The 21,932-nt window shown below is 37.3% G+C and overlaps 1 protein-coding gene across 6 annotated transcripts in view; it reads left to right on the top strand.

Annotated features, from left to right (window-relative positions):
• The first annotated feature begins 8,019 nt into the window (after window positions 1-8,019).
• BLNK (B cell linker) overlaps window positions 8,020-21,932 on the top strand; it is a 90,448-nt gene continuing 76,535 nt past the window's right edge. For 5 of the 6 annotated variants that reach the window (XM_014250357.2, XM_005520847.3, XM_014250356.2 and 2 more), the window contains exons 1-2: window positions 8,020-8,115; window positions 12,692-12,754. In XM_014250357.2, the coding sequence (XP_014105832.2) occupies window positions 8,041-8,115; window positions 12,692-12,754 (138 nt within the window). In that variant the 5' untranslated portion in view covers window positions 8,020-8,040. The remainder of the gene's footprint in view (window positions 8,116-12,691; window positions 12,755-21,932) is intronic. The other variant, XM_088059650.1, reaches the window with a different exon arrangement.

The raw sequence follows: 21,932 nt of genomic DNA, 5'->3' as shown, positions 1-21,932 counted from the left end.
TAGAGAAGTGAAGCATTCATCACTAAGGGAAAACAGGAAGCTTCTGTTTCTACTACTGTTCAGTTTATTGTCTTGCAAATGCAGATTTGCCCAATACAGTGCAAGGGCAAACAAAAGTAAGGGGAAATATGCTTAAAGCCATAATTAAGACACTTGCTATCCACCCAAATAGTAGCTTATCCTCCTTTAAACTACCTGATAAAACAGCAGTGTTAAATACATTGACATTAGGTAAATAATTTATACTGTACACTCAAGTGGAAATTTTACAATAAAAACTCTTCTTGTAAATGCAGTTTAGGCAGTGTGTTTATTCCACACATTGCTTCAAAGTATATTCATCATTTGAGATATATCATTCCCGTGACAGTGGGATCACAAGGAATCGTGGTATAACAATGCTAGACCAAACAGACAGAATGTCAGCAGTGTCAAACTGGCAAATATATCATTTAACCAGAGATCAAAAGAAAAAATCTGAAGGTCAGAAATGCAATATTTATAATGCTGTCAGTAGATGGATGCATACCAAACACCTCATATCCAGACCCCAGAAAGCTCATCAGAGGAATGTTTACAACACACAAGAGAAGTGCCCCTGGAGTGTCCTCCATTAGTTTCCAGTATGAATGAATATTGGTCCAATATTTCCTAGTACATTCCCCAGGAGTAGCAAAACATCTTGAGTTCCACTTTAATGGTGCCAACATAAGCAGCAGTCAACTACTACCGTAATTCCACCAGGTACAGCAAAGTCTTCCCCCCAGCATTTTTCCAATAGGCAACACATATTTCCTTGGAAAGAAACCAACATTATTAGGATGGCTGCTGGCTTTAGAAAAGAGGAGAGAATAAACAGAAACAACTTTGTATTGTCACTGATTCATGCAAGGCAGTTTGGCACTGTGCAAAGAAAATACCTGTGAGAAAACTCATGGTTTTTCTTGAGTATCTGTCTGACAACGAAACTGGAGATACTAAAGGTATGGGAGGAGAATGGTTGACAAAAGCAAGTTCAGAAGAAAAATGAGAAGAGAGCTGATGTAAGCACACCAAACTCTGGCTTTATTCAGCATATAACAATAGAAGATTCCTCCACATTTGGTGTGGGAAATAATCCATCACTGAGCATTCCTTTCATACCTCTCCTGTAATCATGAGAGCATTTTACCTATATGTAATTTCACTTAATACCATGGTGATAGGTGTTCAACTACATTACCATTACCTAAATGATAAACAGAAGCAAGCTAATAAAACAGATCTAGAATAAAAGGTTATGAAATTACTGAGTTTAAGTTTTGTGAGTCAAATGGGAAAAAATCAAAAGCAGCTAGTCATTTTCTTCTTGATAGTTTTTTTCATTTACAATTAATAAACAGAAATAAAGTATCTCTTGAAATATTTTTTGATATCTCCACAAATACAGTCCAAATTTTAAAAAAATAGATCTCTCAGCTTTCAAGGTCCTTTTTATTGAGATTTTATCATATTCTCTGTTGACTGTCAAATAAACTCTGCTCATTAAATTTTATCTATGTCAGCAGACTAAGAACATAAGACATATAAAAGCCCTATTTATGAATCAAAACCTTGAGAAATATTTTCTATTTGTACAGCTTGTCTCCTTTCTCCTTTTCTTTACTTTTTGTACCCGTCCATTTCTAAAACCCTCTCCCTTTGTCAATCTCTTCAATTTCTCTAACTTCTATCTATTTCTCAATCTATCTTCAAGCTCCTATTCCTCTTTGGAATTCCTCCTTGTGTCTGCCTTTATTTAACAGGCCCAGAACTTCATTTTCCCAATTTCTTTTTCAGGCATCTGCTGACTGGAAGTAGAAAGGAGGTCTGCTTATTTTTGGTCCAAACAATATCTGGATGCTGGCCAGCTGACACGGACACTCCACCTCGTCCCTCTTGAATAGTGAATAGCACGCTTCCCTGAACCCTTTGGTCCTCCCAAAACAATCACTTCTTGCTCTTTTCCTTCCTTCCTTCCTTCGCCATGCTGTCTTTGGGACAACAAGAAATAAGCACCTTGCCCAAACAACTTTACATTGAAGATTCTTTTCTCAGACTCTCCCTCTTCTCCACAACATTTAGTCAGTTTCCCTCAGACCTCCCTCTGTTCTACAGAAAGGTCCTGGATTTGCAGTGTCTTGTTCCCCCCACACAATCTTGTCCAGTTTTATCTCAGTTGTTCTAAATAAGTAGGAGAGTTGAAGTTCTGACCTTTAGGACCTCACCTGGTGCAAGTTTTTGAAGGAAACCTGCATGTCAGAATCACAGACACACTCTAATACAGTATCATACATATCATAATAAAATACAGTATCATAACACACCACGGCACCACACTGCACAATATACATGCACCAACGGGGTCAACTTTGCTGAGATCTTCCACTGTAAAACACCATGCAATGATGCCCACAAAGAGCTGATTACTTACAAAGTATTACTTTGACATTTTTCTGTTTATTTCATAGCAAGAGTCATAGGCATGGTAAAATACTTTCTTCATATATCAGTGCTCAAGCCTCAAAAAAAAATCAATAGTGGTTGAACAAGAATTCATTATACTAACAAAATCCATCAGAGAATATTAAAAACAAATTTAAAACAAGCATCAGCCACAGCATTTCAAATTATGTTGCCAAGGAATTTTATTTAAGTAAGGCAAGACATTGAAATAATACTGATTTTCTGTTTTTAAATTTACTCACTAGGTTTTAGTGCATAAAAATGTTGCCAGATGGAAAGCTGTTCATACACATTTTTCCATATTTTATCAGAAGAGTCAACTCAGATGAATTTCAAAGGAAAGGTTTTATAAAGAAACTACATAAAGTCCAAATGTAAATGATACAAGGCAGCATATGAATCTAGAGGAACAGACAGCAAGTTTTACCAATGTGTTCAAAAGAATAATAATCAAAAAAGTGGCTCAGTTAAACAGCAAAGAATACCGAGTACTTGTAAAGGATATCACAACCAAGCACTGCAGCATCAATTCCAGCCTTCAAAAAAACCAAAGAGAATTTCTAATGAACAATGTCATTTTTGTAGCAGGTTGTGGTTTTATTACTGTTATATTTTACTGTACTAGTTAAAAACATGAATTTTTGAAAAGATAAAGAAAACTAGGTGCAAAATCCAGGCTACAAACAAACACCTATGAGAATGAGTACATTTTTAATGCATGGTTCACTGTGGTAAAACTCTCTAGAATAACAGCTGAATCTATTGCTAGAACCAAAGGGAAAGTCAAACTAACAAGGAAAAGCCATATCAAAAGATTTCAGAAGTTTGAGTGATCACACAAAGATCAATTGTCCTTGAGACAATGGGGTTTGTCATGTATCCAGACTCTGTGACAAAACATGCAAACAAAATACCCCAGCATTTGGCAACAATTAAAATTCAGTTAAAACTACATGCCCCAGAAATGGATTGAAGAATGACTGAAATAAAGAAAAAGGGGATATGTATGCAGCAAACTCTATATAGTGGACGTGATTTAAAGGTGATAGGTTCCAAATCAGTGTACAGCCTTGGTGTAGCAATGGTACTAACCATTCTCAGCAAGCTTTTGGGGGTCTGAGGTTTCTTTTCAATTTTTTTCCATTTGAGGCTTCTTTGGATCTCAGTCTTTTGTGATCCCAAGAAATGCCACATACCAAAACTAGAACAACAGACATGGAAAAAACCCACGTGCCCATTTCATAACATGAAGATTTTCACAGCTTTTGGACAAACATGGATATATCATGTCCTGTGATTCTCCCTGCTACAGCACTGAATGGTCTCACAGAAACAAGGATGGAGGAAAACACTGTGACAGAAAAGAAGGAGATCGGCAAAGATCCATGAAGCTCTTAGGCAGGTGTAGCTCTCTTTGGCCTCTGAAAAACTCCTTAATTGACTTATTAAAATCGTAAAAAACAATCTACTTCAGTCACAAAGGAAACTCAAGACTCTGGAACTGCATTTTCATACCTTGTATATGTATAAGGCAAATATCATCCCTTGAATGCCATGGGGGAAGGAGGAGAGCAAACTAGAGAATAGTTAGTCCAAGTTCAATTCTCATTAATATACAATTCAAATGTTGGGCCTCAATATGCCTATAAATTGTTTCTGCAGTAAAAACTGACTTTTCAGGAACAAACTGTGTCAAACCAGTCTCATTTCCTTCCTCATTGTGATAGCTACCTAGATAAGGGCAGAAAGCCCCTTATCACCAGTGCTTTTAATAAGGCCCCACATAAACCAGAGAAACACGATTAAAGCACTGTTTATTGCAAGAGGTTGTCTGACTCTCATTGATAACATATCCTGTGAATCACCTCCAAACACAAAGAGTATTTCAAGTAGAGTTCCACAGGAGTTTGTCCTGGTCTTAACTGTATTCAGGATTTTGTTAATAACATGGATGCTGCATCACAAGCATAGTCCTAAAGTCTATCAGGATATTACTGAGAGTGCCTTCCATGGGATAAACAGTATATTGAGATCAGTTCAGACACATCATTTTTCAGTAAAATACAGCCAAATTAAGGAGTGTGCTGAACGGGAAAAGACTTAACAAGAGTTTCCCATAGCGCTGCTTATGAACAAATGCTCATGAAACTGGGTTTGCTCCTTCAGAAACAGCAGGATGTCCTAGTCAAGCCCATCTGGTGCTTAGACAGCAATTATCCTTACAAACAGACATTTCCTTTTGCTCCCTCCAGCAGTAGAGCAAAAAAATTTATTCTAGATCTTCTTCCTACTGTTCCACTTAAGGACATGGTGAATCTGATGCATCCCCAAGAACTCAGTTTAAAAAATTGGGTTACCAAACTGATTTCCAAGAATGACCCAATTCCTTCTAGTTGTGTTTGATCCTGCCTCTCTGCTGAAGCCCTGTCAAGATCTCTCCAGGTCCCTTTCAGACTCTGTGATTTCTGTTGATTATGTTGCTATTTTTATTTCCTGTTAAATGAAAAAAAGAAAAAAAGACAAAACCAATTAGCAAGACTTTTATCAAACTTCTAGACAGATAGCTGTAAGCAAGACTTCATTTTCCAACATTCTTTATAGGCTTATTTAGACTATGAGTATATTCTAGCATTTTACTTTAAGAATGTTTTTCTCCCACCCACCATGAACACCAAGCCTGTCAATCACACTAACAACAACAAAATACATATGGGACAGTTTAAGGAGGAAGAGCAGATATGAGAAACTGCTTCTTTAACTTATTTGGAATCAACTCCAACATGTGTGCCTGGGAGAAAAAAAAATGAGTATGTGGTAAGTCATGTTACTTTCATTATTTTTGTATAAAATGGGAAGAAACAAACAGGGACAACGGTTCTTATTTTCTGTACAGTAATATTTCATTGACCTATTTTGCTCAAGTATATTTTCCCAGGGCAGTATTCCAATGTTACATCCAGTAAAACAATTTGCTTGCAGCTGCTACAGGGTTTTGCAAAGCCAAACTTGACTTTGAAAGTTTTAAGATAAGTTTAACACATTTAGGGCTTATGTTCATGAGCACATAGAGAGCATTTAGTAAGAAATGCTAGTGGTATGATCAAGGAAACAGTTTTTATACTGCTTTTTTAACTATCTCTACAAAATCAAAAATTGAGAACTTAATTTACAAAAAGGCAAGGAGCTGTAGCCAGCAAAAACTTGTTCTTTATTTTGCTTGCACATTTCAGACTCTAGGAAATTAACTTTTGCCAATAAAAAAAGAAGAGTGTGAAGAGTGAGTGTGTGAAGAATGTTAACTCTGCTTGATACATAGGTTCTATATGGGAACAAATTTCTCTTTAGAGAACAAAATACCTGGTGTATAAAATGCACACATTTAGATTCCTCTGAAGTTTTGTAGTTCTCAAGTACTAGACATCCTTTTTCATTAAGGCTCAAAAAAAAGAAATTTCTTAACATATAGAATCAGATTTCTACCTATTTTTGGAGGAGTGAAGCTGTAAACAGTACAGATTAAAAGTGTTAATGTCTCTAGTGAGATACAAGTTTTTAAAATAGCAGATTACTCTCTGCACACATACCCAAATACATTTTTAAGCCTGCCAGGGTTCACAGCAGACCAGGAAGCTCCAGGGAATTTTCAAGTAGCAAGCGAGCCTGACCTGCCCTAGGCTAGTGCTGTTTCACATTCAACTATCTACAACCTGCTTCAGAATTTTATGAAAGCACTGAAAGTTTGGAAAGAAACCGTTTCTGTGGCCTATCTTTATCTGGGGAACTCTGGAAGCCTCAGTATTCTGCTGAAGAACTCCCCCCACTACAGCCCTCACAGCCAACATGTGTTCAAGTGCACATACTTATTTATCACACCATGGAAGGTGATACATTACACAGAGGAACCAGATATATGAGGGTACTAAGTAGAATCAGTAATCAAATTTGGGGTTCTCCAGCCAACAATTCTTGAAATAATCCCCTTGAGGGTAATGGAAAGCAAGTGGAAGTGCATGACAATATCCTCCATTTCTGTCACACACACTTAAGGACAGAAAATCACAGAATCGACCGAGCCAAGGGCAACATCATCAAGAGATGAGATGCAGGATCCCAGATGAGCCTCCCCATGTCCCTGTTACTTCTTTTTTTTATCTCTTGTCATTATGTTTAATCTGACTAAAAAAAATGGAAAAATATTTCTTGCAAGACTTACAATCCCTTTGTTTGAACCACCTATGCTACAGCCCCTTCAGGATCACAAAACTGAGCATGACCTTCCCAAACAGATCTGCCTTATTCGGTGGAGAGAGGCAGACTACATAAACACTGGCCTTCTAAGAGTGCTGTCCTAAGAGCCTAGAACACAAATTAAGGCAATATCAGCACAGAAGAAATAGCCAAAATTTAGTGTTGATGGAGAACAGAGAGAAAGCCCTGGGGTAGGAGGAGGAGGATGCCAGGGCGCAGCAAGGTGGGGCAGCTGGCAGGGCAGAGCTGCAGCTCACCAGGCAGAGCAGGAAGGTGACAGCAGAGGACAGCTGGCAGCCAGAGCAGCTCCTCGCACCTCAGTACTTCAGAAAATGCTCCCAGCCTGATGGGCAGTCGGAGGAGGAGGAGCAGGTACCGCTGCACTGAACTGCAAAATTCTTAAAGCACTATTTTTAATTTGCCTTTGAGATGTTCTGAACCAAGACTGCTTACACCTACTCGGTAAGCAAACAGCCTGTACCACATAAATATCTGCACTTCACATTATTCATGTTTCACACCTGATGCCATCTGTTACTTTGTTGCTTCCTGTAAGCAGCCATTAAACCTGTAACTCACACATCTCCTACCCAGCTGCTTCCCACCTTCACAATACATGAACTGACAAAATCACTCCTGCACTCAAACTAGGCAAGCAAAATTTCTTAAGGAATACATGCACCTCTCTCTTCTGGTTCTGCATGCAGAGGAAAGAGTATTGCTGCCTCCTGTCATCCAGGAAGATGGTGCCTCCCTTGGAAAAACTCACAGCCAAGATTATGAAGCATTGAACACCACAAAGCACTATGAAATTCAATATAATATTTTCATAATATGTCAGACAAATATCAAGAAAGAAGTTTTTTCTGAGTAAGCCAAATTTAGAATGCAGGAGTTTCAATCTTCTTTCTGAAACACCCAGAGTTGAGTTTTGCCAGATTCAGTGTTCTGCCAAGTCAGAAAATAGCAAAAAGTATTCACTGCCAACAACTGACCTGTCACTCCCTCTGACAGTAAAAATACATGCAGGAAAATATTAAGGATAGCAGATGAGACACTCCAACTTTTTCAGTAGTGACAGGTATGTGCATATGTTGATATAACAACCAGTTTCCTTATACTGGAGTCACTCATAGAGGAACATTGGTACTTCCTAAATTGCCCTTTACAGGCGTTCACTTTAAGTGAGCAAACAGGAAAAAAGTTGCAAGAAAGACTTCCTCCTCGGATTTCTACATCAGTAAAAAACAGTAAAGCAAGAGTTCAGTATTACTCATGCAGATCAAGTCTTTCTCCCTGGATAGAAGCATGACCACAAAACTACCATCTCAAGAGGAGTTTGAGAACTGGACAGCTTTTCAAGTTGCAGATCTCTTAAGACAGGTACTGAATCTGTATGCAAGACTTTAGAGAGTTCAGTTTATATTCAGCTAGCAGAAACACTTACTGGATTTATCCTTGAAAACCAGGTATCTTATCCTACATCTAGCATAAATATTTAAAAGTGCTAAAAATAGTTTAGTCACTTGTTATTAATATAACGTGAGTGTTTAGAAATCTAATTCATGGTAGAAGCTAAGATCTCCAACATTAGAAACCATACAAAAAATTGTTTCTCACAGGAATATTTCTTATACAAGAAAAGGTATTTCATGCCCAAATTTATTTCCTGCAGGGAAGAAATAATCATTTCAGAGAAAGTACGTCTAGTTTTATATTTGAGTATAGCTTTAAAATTCACAGCATGACAATAAGAATCTACTGTTCATCTTTTCTTCTCAATGCATATATACACACTGTAGTTGCTAGATGTTTAAGATTAATGTACTTGAGCTTTTTTGGGGGGGAGAGTTTGAGTCATTCCTCTGTTGGCTTGTATATTTCTTTGTTCTACAAGGTCCTATCTGATATATCTAAAATAACCTGAATTGCACCAAGTATTCCAAGCTCATTTGCAGACATCTTTTACAATCTTACTCTCAGATATATAAATATAATCTCCTCTCAGATATATAAAATATATCCTCCATGATACAGCCTTTTTTTAATCACATCTTTCTTTATAGATTACTGAATACTATGTCTCAGGTTTTAGAGTTCTGCCTGTAACTTCTAAAGTCCATTTCTGCAACTGGATATATAATCTCATTTTATATCCATTTTGTTTGTTTTTATGCAATTTACTCTATATAATTTTGTATATAGGACTTTCTTTTTCTTGTGTTTATCCTAATTCTAACTGTAAGAGCACCAATCTTTTCCAGTACCTTCTTCACACCAACAGTGAGAATTCATGGTCATTAATGTTTCTCACCCTTTTCAACTGAAGGAACATAGAATCTTTGTCAAGGAAAATTATAATGCTATAAAATCTTCCCACAGGAGTTCCATTTGTAGCCACATAAAAAAGTAGGCCACAGTTTTAAATGATCATTTTGTATTATTATTTTTTTTTCATTTGCCTATATATAAATATATATGCTTATTCATGTACAATTAAAAAAGAAATAAAAAGAGCAAAATCACAAAAAGTTTCACAGTGGAGATGTAGCACAGGTGGACTGCTGTTCCCACACTGAGAAAGCCAATCTCTTCTATGGAATTAATTCATGCCATGAAGGTAATGGATCAGCTAAGCCGTGAACTTAGTCCTGTGAACAGCTACTCAGAGGATTAATTAGCTCAGTCTTTCAGCTTAAAGGAAATCAGGCTTCTTCATAGAAGTTAGAATGGTTTTAAAGCACCTGGCAATTCTATGCAGAATGCAAGACAGAAAATTCATAACAATTGTTCAACAACTCAGACTTTCAGGGAAATTTCACGCACACCATAACTTCTGGCTTCATACTTGTTAACAGTGAGTCTTACAACTTTATAAAATGTTGTTAATGCCTATGCTTACACTCACAACCCTTATTAAAGTGGCTAAATAAACCTATTACTACAGTATAACCACATTAAGTGCTTGGTCATTCTGTGTATCAAAAACTGGTCCAGCCACTTGCCTGTGGCCACTGTGGACAGAGCTGTCAGCTCCCACTGCCAGGCTCCAGAGAGCCTCTGCTCCATCATTTCCATAGTCATACCACTGCTGGGGGCTGTGCTGGATCTCCCCACCCTAACAATGGCCATACATGTGCATGAACCATAAAAAAAGGCTGTTAAGGATACAGAAACAAGTACCAAAATGTGCCAGAACTAGGATTACCTCCATAGCCTGAATTTCCCATCTTTCACGCATACATCATGATAGCCTGTAACTGCTTCTTCACATGCTACCTTTTCCATTCCCAAAACCTGCCAATGCAGAGAAACCAGCAGGTTTCTGCATTATTCCACACCATTACAGAAATTGTAAGGTGCACAAGGCCAGGGCTGGCTAAAAACCAGGGAACAAATACATAGTACTGTTGATTTAATACTGCCTTGAAATATCAGACCCTTTTACTGCCCCAGAACAACACTTTTACCTGAAGATATGCAAGTCACCCAGAAAAAAAACATGACATTTCCCAAATGCTTTACTTGCAGCAGTGGGAGGCAAGAGCTACAACCACAGTGGCAGCTCTGCTCAGAAGGTAAAAATGGCAAAATATTTACTATGTAGAAATACATTTATATCTTAGATCTAAACAGTTGTAGTTAGGTATCAAAACCCACTGGACACAGAGCGAGTTTTATTTCTCATGCACCTCAACTCCCCTTACAAATGAAATTTTCATGTCTGAGAGCGGTCTCAGAAAAGCAATTAGTGTTTCTGAAGCACTTAAACAATAAATAGTGCTGTTGAACAGTTCAGATTTTTAAAAATTCATTCTGGCTTCAGAGAAGGTTTTGAGTACTGTAAGTACGGATACACAAGACTGACAAGCAGTGAGCACTGAACGGAAAACAACACATCACCCTTCAGGAAAGTAGTATCAGCTTCCATGTTCTGTGAATAAGACTGGGTTTCTAGAAGAGGTATACTCATCTTGATGCCACAATATATATGTAAAATGGGTATATACACATGTACCATGCAATTTTAGTATTTTCTTAAATTTAAAATTCTTAATGATATAGATTTTTCTGTGTCATAAATACGAAAGTTCTTAAATAGTTCGTAAAAAAGAACTAGTTCTTAAAAGTTCTTAACTACAAAGTGTTTTCAGCATAATGAAAGGAATTTTGTATAAAATCAATACCTTGACCACTAAACAATAATTAACCACACAGATTTTGAATTTTCCCTCATAAATAAGTGAAGATAGTAATGGAGACCTGTTAGCCATGTGGATGTACCTCACTGTCATCTTGCATCTATGCTGTAATTGCAACAACACTGAAATATTCCACGCTGTGTTCAGAGTTTATCTACTTGGCCTCCATTTGCCATGTAGTCTGGTCCCTCTCCTAGTACGTATCTTAATGTATTTGTAAGAAAAATTAATTCAATCTCAAGAAAATCAAAAGTTCCATGGTCATCACTAAACACCAGCACCAAGACACCCACTTGCCTGATGCATTAACTATGAACAAGTTTTCCCTTACATTAAAACTTGATTAATTCCTAATAATTAATTAATTAATGCCTAATTTGCATTAGGCAAAGCTCAAAAGCAGCTCATCAAGCCAGTAACTGGAGATAGAGGTAGAAACTAGAAATAGTTGGGCAAAAGCCAAGAGAAACAGAGAGAGCATAGCCTTGATTCTTTTCCTCTCCACCAACACCAGTGCAACTGATGGCAAATTAACACAATCTACAAACAACCACTGGTCCAACAAGCACAGCAACACTCTTCTTTGACTTGTGATCTATTCTGTATTGCAAACAAGCAGGACTCTCCCAATCATAATAGAAAAAAAAATTATAAACCCAGGCATATCAGATAACGTAACAAAAAAATATGAACATATGTCTGGACATTTTCATATCAAAAAGTAGATAAAACACATATTGAATATTTAAGCATGATCAGTTTTAAGTAGTTTAGAAATACAGAATTGTCTTAGGAAAGGCATATAACTATGAGAAGAACCTATTGCACTAATGTTTCTCTGTTAGCATCTGATTTGGTCACTACTGATACAGACATTTATACCTAAGTATTACAAATACTAAAACTCATTTTGAGTGGTACTTTCTTAAAAAAATATTTCTAAATTTTTTTGCCACTTTTCATACGTAATAGTTAATTTCTTTTAAATGCCACACTAAGCCAAGTAACACACCATGAGATTTTTAGGCCATCTTCAGCCCTGATCCAGTCTTTTCTATTTTTTAATAGAAAATCCAATGTGTCCATTTTTTCCAAATTACTATTCAGTGGTTAGTTCTATCTCAAGATGTAATATTTCTAGGCATTCTGACTTCATTTTCATTTATAATCAACATCAACTTCGTTAAAAATCATGTTACAGAAAAAAAATCCTGTTTCTGAACCTGAATTCTTTCCAGCAATGTCCATCATCATGATAAGTGCAAGACACAGCCCAAATATCTGGTGCTGAAGCCACACAGCCACCAGAGCAAACAGAGGTTGTTGGTAAACAGGCATGTGGGATGATGACATGGCTACTGATGAACTTTTGCCTCATGATACCTTTTAACCTGTTTCTAATTCTGGCTTCTTATCCTATAGCAACCCACAGGATTTCTGTTGGGCTCCTTGCTCCATTTCTATATGACATTTGCTACTTCATAATTTCTTCTTGTCTACTCCATTCACAATTTCACTAGCCCTTATCCCCTGTAATCTTTCTTCCTAAGAAAGAGGCAATGTTGTGTCTTATCTCTTGCATGAAAGTCACTGCCTAAGCATTAGAGTTACTCAATATTCTTTTTCTAATTATCCTTGTCAAGTAGTATAACGATTCCCACAACCCTGAGTATTTGAGCATGGAAATATTAATTAGTTTGTTTACAAATGTCAAGTTCCATACTATTGTAATAACCTTGTCTTTTTTCTTACCTCAGTTTGGAATGTCTGAATCTGCTGTGGTTGTAGAAAAACTGTGCATGAATGGATCTCATTTCTTGGTAAGCAAATATTCCATAAGAACTCTCAGTCAGGTGTATTTCAGCATGAGGATTGTACTCCTTAAAGTGTATTTACCTGAAATTTTCCTTCTTTATACACACGTCATCAATTGCTTTGATTTTGCATTTTAGTGGGTTGATTTAAATCTCTGACTCAAGGAATCCCCCTACAAAAAGAAATCCCTGCCAGCCTTCCCCTACTAAAGAGAAAGGGCAGATATAATCAGCTATCAGCACACAGGTGTGGCAGGGGACATCTCATGAAATATGAGGAGGTTGTGGGGTCTTTAACAATAGAAATATTTTAAATCCATCATTTATGTAAAAGCTTTTTCATAAAACTTGCATGATTAAGAACATTCACCAGCACAGAATGGTACATGAATTTTACACTAAAAGTTAAGAGAAACAATGCCTGAAAAATCTGAAAAAGTCCTTTCCTGACCTCTGTAGAATTTTTTGTATGAGTGTGTTTAATTGATTTCAACCAATTAGGAGAGAGGACTAAAATGACGCCTTGATCTGCAGCAATTCCTCTACCAACAATTCCATTTGTGTAGCTATAAGTTCCTCAAAATCTATTTTGAATGTAAAATTATGGTGCATTTATGCACTGCAGAGTTATGTTTGCTTGGCAATTCATTGCTCAACAGAACTGTTACCTGGGTGCACCAGGAGCTATACCTGCTGTTTATGCTAACAAGAGCTTCTGTACTTCAACATGATTCATGACCATGGCCACAGAGTAAAACTGGGTTTTACCAACAATTCATAGTTATGTAGTAGGGCTAACAAAGCTGTCAAATACACACTGATTCCTGTCCCGTGCATCCATTATAAATTGGATCACTAAAGGAGCTGTAGTCTCCATCACTGGATGAGAGGCAGGGAAGGTAAAGCTAAGGGTGGATGTAGTGGCTTCCTGTGGCTCTGTAAATAAAGCTGTACAGCAGCAGTGGACTGAGAAGTAATTTCAGATGTTAGCAGTAACCTATTCAAAACACAAGTGAAAAAAGTAAGGAGAACAATGGATGACCTTTGGTGACAGTCTGCGGTACAAAAGTAACATGATTAAAACCAAAAGCATTTGCTAGTTTGTTCTCCAAACTACGTAGTCTCTCCAAAATATCTTTAAAGATTATTTTGCACTGCAGAAAACATGGCATTATACCTGCGATACAATGAGCAACATACATTTTTTATGTCATTATAGAAAAAAAGAGACAGGTCTCACACACTGGTAGAAACTTTCCTACAAATTTTATATATTTTTAATTGAATTGTTCAGTAGGATTGTCAACATGATAAATCTGCATGCTTGAAACAGAATTAATTATGACAATACTAAAAAAAATTCAAATACCTATACTTTGCTATCATTAATAGTCTTATTTGGGTAATTGTAAGATGCTGTTCTCCTATGTACAAGCTAACACATATATTAACTTAAAAGTAATTAAATCAAGCCAAGTTTTTTATCCCACGGTCCTAGCCCAATATATGAGAAATCAGTACCATGCCAGAAATCAAATGTTCCTTATCTGCTGCATGGTGTGTTTTAGAAAGCACAGCCTTAGTAGAGGTACCTTAGCAATACACAACAGTCACCAGATGTCAGACATTTCCACTCAGAAAAATCTGAGGTTCTTTCTACATGACTTGTAGCATGATTCCCTAACTGGATCTCCTGTTCTGTGTAGAGATGTTCAGAATTCAAAAATCCCAAAAATTGTGAAGCTGTTATGTGCCTGTTAACCATCTTTTGCAAGAACCTGAGGGTTTGCACTTCAGTTTATCCAGAAGCTCAATATCACCTTTAGGCATTGAGCTCAGAATCACTAGAAAAAAGCTGTCTATCTATCAGTACACAGCAGTGAATCAAAAACTAAGCCCAAAACTCTTAAAACAAAACACTTGAACAAGCCCAATGACCAAATAGAAGTGACAGGTTTATAGGTTTACTTTTAAAAAGCAAATACAAGTTTGCCACTGTGTGTGTGCACAGAGTCCCCATGCACACATGTAGATCTCATGATACATGTTCAGTGTTTCTGTGTGTCTAGACAAAGTTAGATGGACATTTAGATACAGACCTGGTTTTGCTATGAGATCTGTTAGGAATCACTGGAAAAGTGTGAATTCCTTCTAGCCTGGCAGATAAAGAAGAAAGCAACACTGTGGTATCTGACATGAGAACACAGTGAGCTTCCTGCCTGCACGTTCAGAGAGGTCCAAGTTACTGTTTAACCTTTGCACAGGCTGAAAAATTCTTCCATCCCAACTGCAGAAGGCACATCCAAGTGCCTGTAAAGGAAGGAAGGGCAGCCCAAGGGGAGCCACCCCAACCTACCCATCCCACCCTTCACAATTCCCAGACAAGCCCTTCTTTCTCACAGTGTGACTCCTCCAGCCTGCCCCAAACCCCTGCTATGGCACTGACACCTTAAGCACATGCAGCACAGGTGTTTTGTGCCAATGAGATATGCCAAAATCCAGAGGTAGTGCCAGCCCACTTCTAGGCAGCGCTGCAGGGAAGCTTCCCTGGAAAGAAAGATCTGCAGCCAGCAGACTGCGCTTTTATCAAAGATATAAAAACCAGCCCACCAGATGTGGGCACAAAATGCCTTTATTTACTGTTTTTCCAGTGAGGACACTCATCTTTTTAATTTTTCCAAAGAGCAATGTTGTCAGATGTTGGGAAAATGCTGAAGAAGGTGATTATCCTAAAGTCTGTCACTGAACTAATATGAAACGACTTAGGGAGCCATCCTGCACAAAATCCTTCATGTCAAATGCAAACTGCATTTTATTTGAAAGTGAATCAAACATTTATCAATACTAAGGTCTTTCTGAAGTTTAAAGTGTTCAGAGTCATGCAGGCATTATAGCCACAAAATCTGTGATAAGATGGCCACAACACCTTAAATCAATTTCACTGCCTTCAGAATAAAAATAATCAACATTTATATGGTCATTTATTTGAATATTTCTTGCCTTTGAGTGGCTAAAAAACAATCATTTTTATGGTAATATCATATTCTGTTTAATAAACATATTGAGCATCCAACTGAACTTTTATAGGAAACTAAATTACATGCATTTCATAAAAATTTAGAAGTAATAGCTCTTCCTTTACACTTCTGTAGAATCTAAAACCACAAAAGGGTGGTATATTAGATCTGAAGTATACCATGCAGTTTCATTTTTCATCAATAGTACCATACTTGTGATAGTTACTCAATATGCAGGTCACATCTGAGTGATGCTAATCTAGTCCTAATGTGCAAATCAGCATTAAGCCACAGCTGCATTGCACAGAGCATATTATATTCTCTCTTGCTTTTTAATGTCTGGACTTGCTACACTGTGCTCCTGCTTTTCAGTTCCCTCTAAGTGTAGGTTTCTTGTTTGATGTTTTTTTAAAATTCTGTTTTGAATTCCCAGTGACAGATTAAAAAAGATAAAAAAAACCTGAAGTTTTACTTGAACTTCAGAACTGAAAATAGAAGACTTCCTTATTGGATGTGTATATAGAAATTTACTAAAAGAAATCTAAACACAGCAAAAATGGTCAGACATTGATTCTAAACCACTTTCATGTATTTCTCCTCTTTCTTGCTCTTTCAAAACGTGTTTTGAATTGCATGGCTGGAATAGGAATGCCCCAGAGAAAACCAGAGCCATGTTATTCACAAATACTCTGCTGGGGATTTTGGAATAATATTTAGAAAATGGAACCTGGGTCTTTCTGTGGGAGATTCCTGACTCCCTGCCAGTGCAAAACACTGCCAGAGCCTGTCAGGTTCAACTCACTGAGCCTGTCCTTTGACATCCATTTCTGCCAGCATTGCTACCAAGGAAAAGCAGCTCTTGTCCAGAAAAAGCAACCCTTGTCTCACTTGGGTGCTCCCTCCCACCCCTGCAATGCAGAAGTAGCAGACAGGAAAGGACAGAAGCCACATCTGCTTTCAGTAGTGACCACAGCAACCAAACAAACCACACCTAGAGCTCCTCTGCTGCCATTTGAAATCTGCAGAGTCCCACCTTCCACAGCTTCAGCTAAAAGAGTATTTCCCAATGATGGGAGTGATATTTTCACAGCATGGGATATGGGAATAGGTAAAAAGGCATTAAAATAGATTTAGGTGGCTTGGATATCTGCTTGGAAAAACGATAACCAGCGTCAGATTCTGATCAGATTGACCTGACACCCACCCCTGTACACTTAGTTTTACAAATAAAATTCAGACCATGAATGCCTTGAGTTTCCAGAGAGGGGGGAAAATTCTTTTCTAGGTCCTGTAAAAACAAAAGAAATTAAAGACTTAGTAAGTACATTCTTATAAGCTAATTCTTTTGGGAAAGAGCCAAAAGAGCCTTGCAGTGTTTTCCCTGGGTGTCAAGCAAGCATAAAAAGCTTAGGTAAGGTCAGGGAAACATGGTCCCAGCTGCAGGTACTGTTAAGTCCCACCCTTGGGCTGGCTGTTGACACCTTAATGCCAAAAGTGCACATCCAAAGTTTAATAATACACAGCATATCTCAGAAAGCTATAAAATAAGCTGTTTGCAATGGCACAAAATTTTAATATTAATGTTTTGGCATTCCCAATTGTTTTGGAAGTAGAAGTGATGTAGGCATTGTTTGTCCTGCCTTTGGCAAGCACACACCGTTACCATTGCAAAAAGAGGATTGCTCACCACAGAAAATTGATGTTATAAAAATACGTATCTTCAGCTACAAAACCAAATTAGGCCATGTAACTGCATTAATTTAGCTGCATTTTTACACGATTTTTATTTCTCTGACATTGCTTTCTCCTATTTATCTACCATCTGCCACCCTCCCCGTCACCTTTCCCCTTTGCATTTCACAGTGACTGAGCCCCTCTTCAGCCATTCCCCTTTAAATCTCCTTGCCATCAGTGCCTTCCAACACCTAGTGCTTTGTCCCTGTTCCTCTTTTAGCCAGGGTCCTCCTCCCCTTCACTCCTTAATTAGGTTCTATTGGTCATGGATTGAAATTTCTCCTTCTGACATTCCTTACAGATTTACACTCCTTCAGGTTTTCCTCATTTCCACTCTTCACAGATATAAGGGTTTCCAGTGAGAGGCAGCAGAAGTGGCTTAGATTGCAAAAGTATTTTTTCAGAAACACCTTCATTTCCAGGTATTTCTACAGACTGTGCTCACTCTCTCAACAACGAGTGGATAGTAGTAGGAGCTGGACACCATAGGAACTTGGACTCTAGTGCAAAGACAAATGATCTTAGCACCTACCCCTTTAGCAAGTACTTTACAGACTTTGAAAACACAGTTAAAATACAGCTGTTTAAAATGAAAGTTTTCAGGGCAGGAAGAAACTGAAAATAGTTTCTTCCCCAGGGAGATATATGCAAAGCATTAAAAGAGAAGGCAGAAAACAAAGTAGTAGTTTTTTAGAGTAGTGCAAGTTTTGCCCCCGAGCAGTTGTTGCAGTGATGCAGTGGGGGACTGAGCAAAGGGACAGGTGAGAAAGCTCCCTGGGTCACCCTGAACATCAGCAGCTGCCAAGTCCAGAGGGCTTTGGTTCTGCTTCTTACTGTTTCTAACCAAATAGGAAACAGTTTCTGAAAGCAGAATCAGTTGCTTAGAGTCATTTCAAGAAGAAGAAAATGGTAAGAGCATGTCTTAGAAAGGAGATGAATGTTGTTCAAGTTATCATGTAATTAGAAGCAAAGAGTCACCTTAAAGAGACAAGGGCTAAAAGGAAGATATTTTACAGTTAAGCACCTCTGCTGCTTATCAATCACCTTCAATCAGGTCCTAAGGTACCAGCGTACACATTCATGCATCATCAAAGCATAAGGTAAAGTAAAAGCAAAATTTGCATATTTATCCTTATTCTCTAAAAAAGAAAAGCAAAGGAAATATCAAGCTTGATAACTGAACATAGATATAATTCCTGAAATCTAGGGCACTGTGAAGATACGCATCATTCTTGGCCCACAAGAGCACAAGTGATTTTAGCTATCAAGTTATTACTTAAACATATATGAATATCAGCAAATAGAACACTCAAAATAAATTATTAGACTGAGATACAAATTCAATCATCATTATCACTGAATTCCCATGATTGTTAGCTTAGAAACTGAATTTTATCCAATTATTTTGAATTATTATTCTGCCAAGTATTTTCAATTATCTCAAAAGCAATTTAATAAAACTACTGTCATAACCCAGCAACAGAATCCTGCAGAAAATCCTGAGCCCATATGAAAGTATTTATTGCAGGAGTGGTCCCCATTTTTTTTCTTCTTCTGTGACAGAAGAGCATTTCTATTCATATTCCAAATGCTGCTGCCAAAAATTATTTGAAAATAAGGGGGTTTTTTTTGTTTAATGCAATAGTTGCAAAGGATGCAAAGTGCTTGCCTGCTTTCCAGTCTTTAAGCTCCAGCACACAACAATTCAATCAAATTCTAAATGTCATGATAGTCATAATTGCATTAAATATGGATTAAAGGAATATCTTTTGACACAGAAGTCTTTGTTCTTAAAGTTTGCTGATAATTTTAAATGTTAAGTTTTGTATACCTTTCAAGTTCAGAGAACATGAAAAAGAATGTGAGAAGTTGTGGAAAATAAGGCACTGTGCCATTGGTTCTAGCGTGGACGTTGTAAGCCTTTGACTGAAAAAGAGGAAAATTCCACAGAGCCTTGGGCTTTGTAATTTTTAATTTCCTCTTGTTTCTGTTTTGTTTAAATATCCTATTCTAATATAAAAATACACCCCCTCTTTTGAGAATTTGTGATTAGAAGAATCTTCATTTTGGCTGCTTTTGTACTCTTTCCTTCATGAAAGATCAGGAGATTTTACAATGCATGTAAGTTGCTTCACAACAGTAACGTCCAAAATCATTAGTTTAAAAAATCAAGCCAGAAACTATAATCACTCCCCCATTGTTAAATACCAGCTGCTAACCATTTCAGAAATCTTCTAGCATGCCTAATCAGAATTTAGTCCTTCTGCTTTCACATTATCTGTTTCCAATACCAAGCTATAAATTTCTAATTCTCCACTCTTCATCCTTAAAGGAGTAGGTGAAGAGGGGCACCATAGTGCTCAACCTGAGATATATTTCTGAAGGCTTCTGGGAAAATATTTTCTGCAGTGAAGACTAAAGCCAGCTGAGTATTAGCAATTCTCATGAGAAAGCATGAACAAGGTTAAAAATTGATGTTGTAGAGGAGTTTTTCCAAGAAAGGGACAACTCTTAGGGCTCTGTTGATTTGGAATGGTGAATGCATACACATTTCCATGGAAAACAAGAAAATCCTGTGAGAACCACACAATATAGCAGGGAGAAAGGACTCCTTGGGAATAGCCTGGAGAGATTCTGAAGATTTAAGTTGCCTGTTTCTACTGAATTCAGAAAGGGAGGAATTCATCAGCCTTCTATGTAAAAACAAGATTGCATTAAGTACAGATGACTTTAGTTTAAGTTTCTATTGCAAACAGAGGGAACCTGGAAAAGCCTCAAATAGACACATTTTATTTGAAGCAGTGGTTGATGTTAGTGCCAAAATGAGATAAATTTCCAAGGAGATACATTTCAAACTGCTATTCTTAATCAAAGAACTAACTGAAATCCTAAGTGCAGAAATTAAAGATGGCTAGAAATTATTGATAAAAAAATAAAGGAACTTTTAAAAAAAGGCAGAGAAAGGGATACCATTTTGTTGAAACCTGTCTGGATACTACAAAGATACCAATTTGTAAAGTGACACGAATGAAAGCAGAACAAGTACACCGTTACTACCACAGGACATCCACAGGGGTGTTATGTGAGGATGATTATGCCAGGACAGTTCTGCTGTACACTTGTAACCTAAGATTTAGCTAAAACCCACAATAACCTGAGCATATTTTGCTAATGCTGACTGAGCTATTATGGCTGTATTAAAAAGCTTAAGGCACGTAAAATGAAAGTCCATGAAGTCTGCAACGCAAAGTTATAGAAACTAGAAGCATTGAGGAAGTTACCAAGTGTAAGGGAGTTTCCCTTAGTAAAATGAAGCCATCCTGGGTTTTTTACAGGATAACATCTGCTCTGAATAAGCATGATGCTAAGGGGAAGGGGGGAAAAAAAGCGAACACAACAGGAACACCATGCCTTTAGACTGCTACTAATATAGTGACTTCTGAATTTCAATGTAATATTGTCTTTAATTTAAAATGATCAGAAGATGGCTTGCACAACCTGTCAGTTACTGGCATACTACTAACAGCAAAAGCTTCCAGCTATTCCTAGAATGGCTCAAAAGACACTATTAAATATTTATCAGTCTTTCTATATCTAAAAACTGATGGAATTTGCCCACATTAAAAAATAAAAACAAAACACACACAAATGCAATCGCAGAGATCTTTCATGAGTTTTCCCAGTGCCAATTTCGTGCATAAGCGTAGATCTTACCATTAGGGAATCTGGCTTGAAGTTTGTGTTGGACTGCTGGGAAACCACATCACACACTGGTGCTCAGAAAGAGGCATGTTGGAAAGAATTTAGAATTCCCAGAGGTCCTACAAAACCAGTGCTTAGAAGAATAAGAATTTCAATCATTTCATGTATTTTAGGTCCCTGGAATATTGAAGAGTAAATTCTATCCAAAATTCTCATTAGTGTGTCAAATGCAGAAACACAGCTTCTATTTGTAGGGTATTTGATTTCCTCTAGGCACTCTTCCCTGTGGCATTTGACTTCACATTAATAAGCAGATAGGCATAAAATTCCTACAAAAGATATTTTAAATTGTTTATCAATATTCTTTCAACCTGCTATAGGAGATTTTTGTTTCTTTCTTTTCTATTTATTTCTTCCAATGTTCCTGTGTAGCTGGGCTTTTTCACTTAATAGTTTAACTATCATGACCCCTGCTATTTGAATGCAATTTGCACTTTTAAAAGGTATTATTATCTGCATCCATTGCAACAGAGTCCTTGAAAAGCATAAGACTGGGAATTATTAAAACCTTACAAATGCCCAGGGTTTGATTTCTCATGGTATGACCCTGATAGAGTAAAAGCTTGACTTTCTATCAAACTTACTTAAATGTCCCATTAGAAATCTAGAACATATTATCAGCATAATATGAGTAGGCAGGGTGCTTAACCATCTGAATGTAGGATAAGATA

Source organism: Pseudopodoces humilis, chromosome 9 (assembly GCF_049639895.1).
Source record: "Pseudopodoces humilis isolate 2021_Gansu_Grassland_sample_001 chromosome 9, ASM4963989v1, whole genome shotgun sequence".
Lineage (NCBI taxonomy): Eukaryota > Metazoa > Chordata > Aves > Passeriformes > Paridae > Pseudopodoces > Pseudopodoces humilis.
This window is presented reverse-complemented; position numbering and strand designations above follow the sequence as displayed.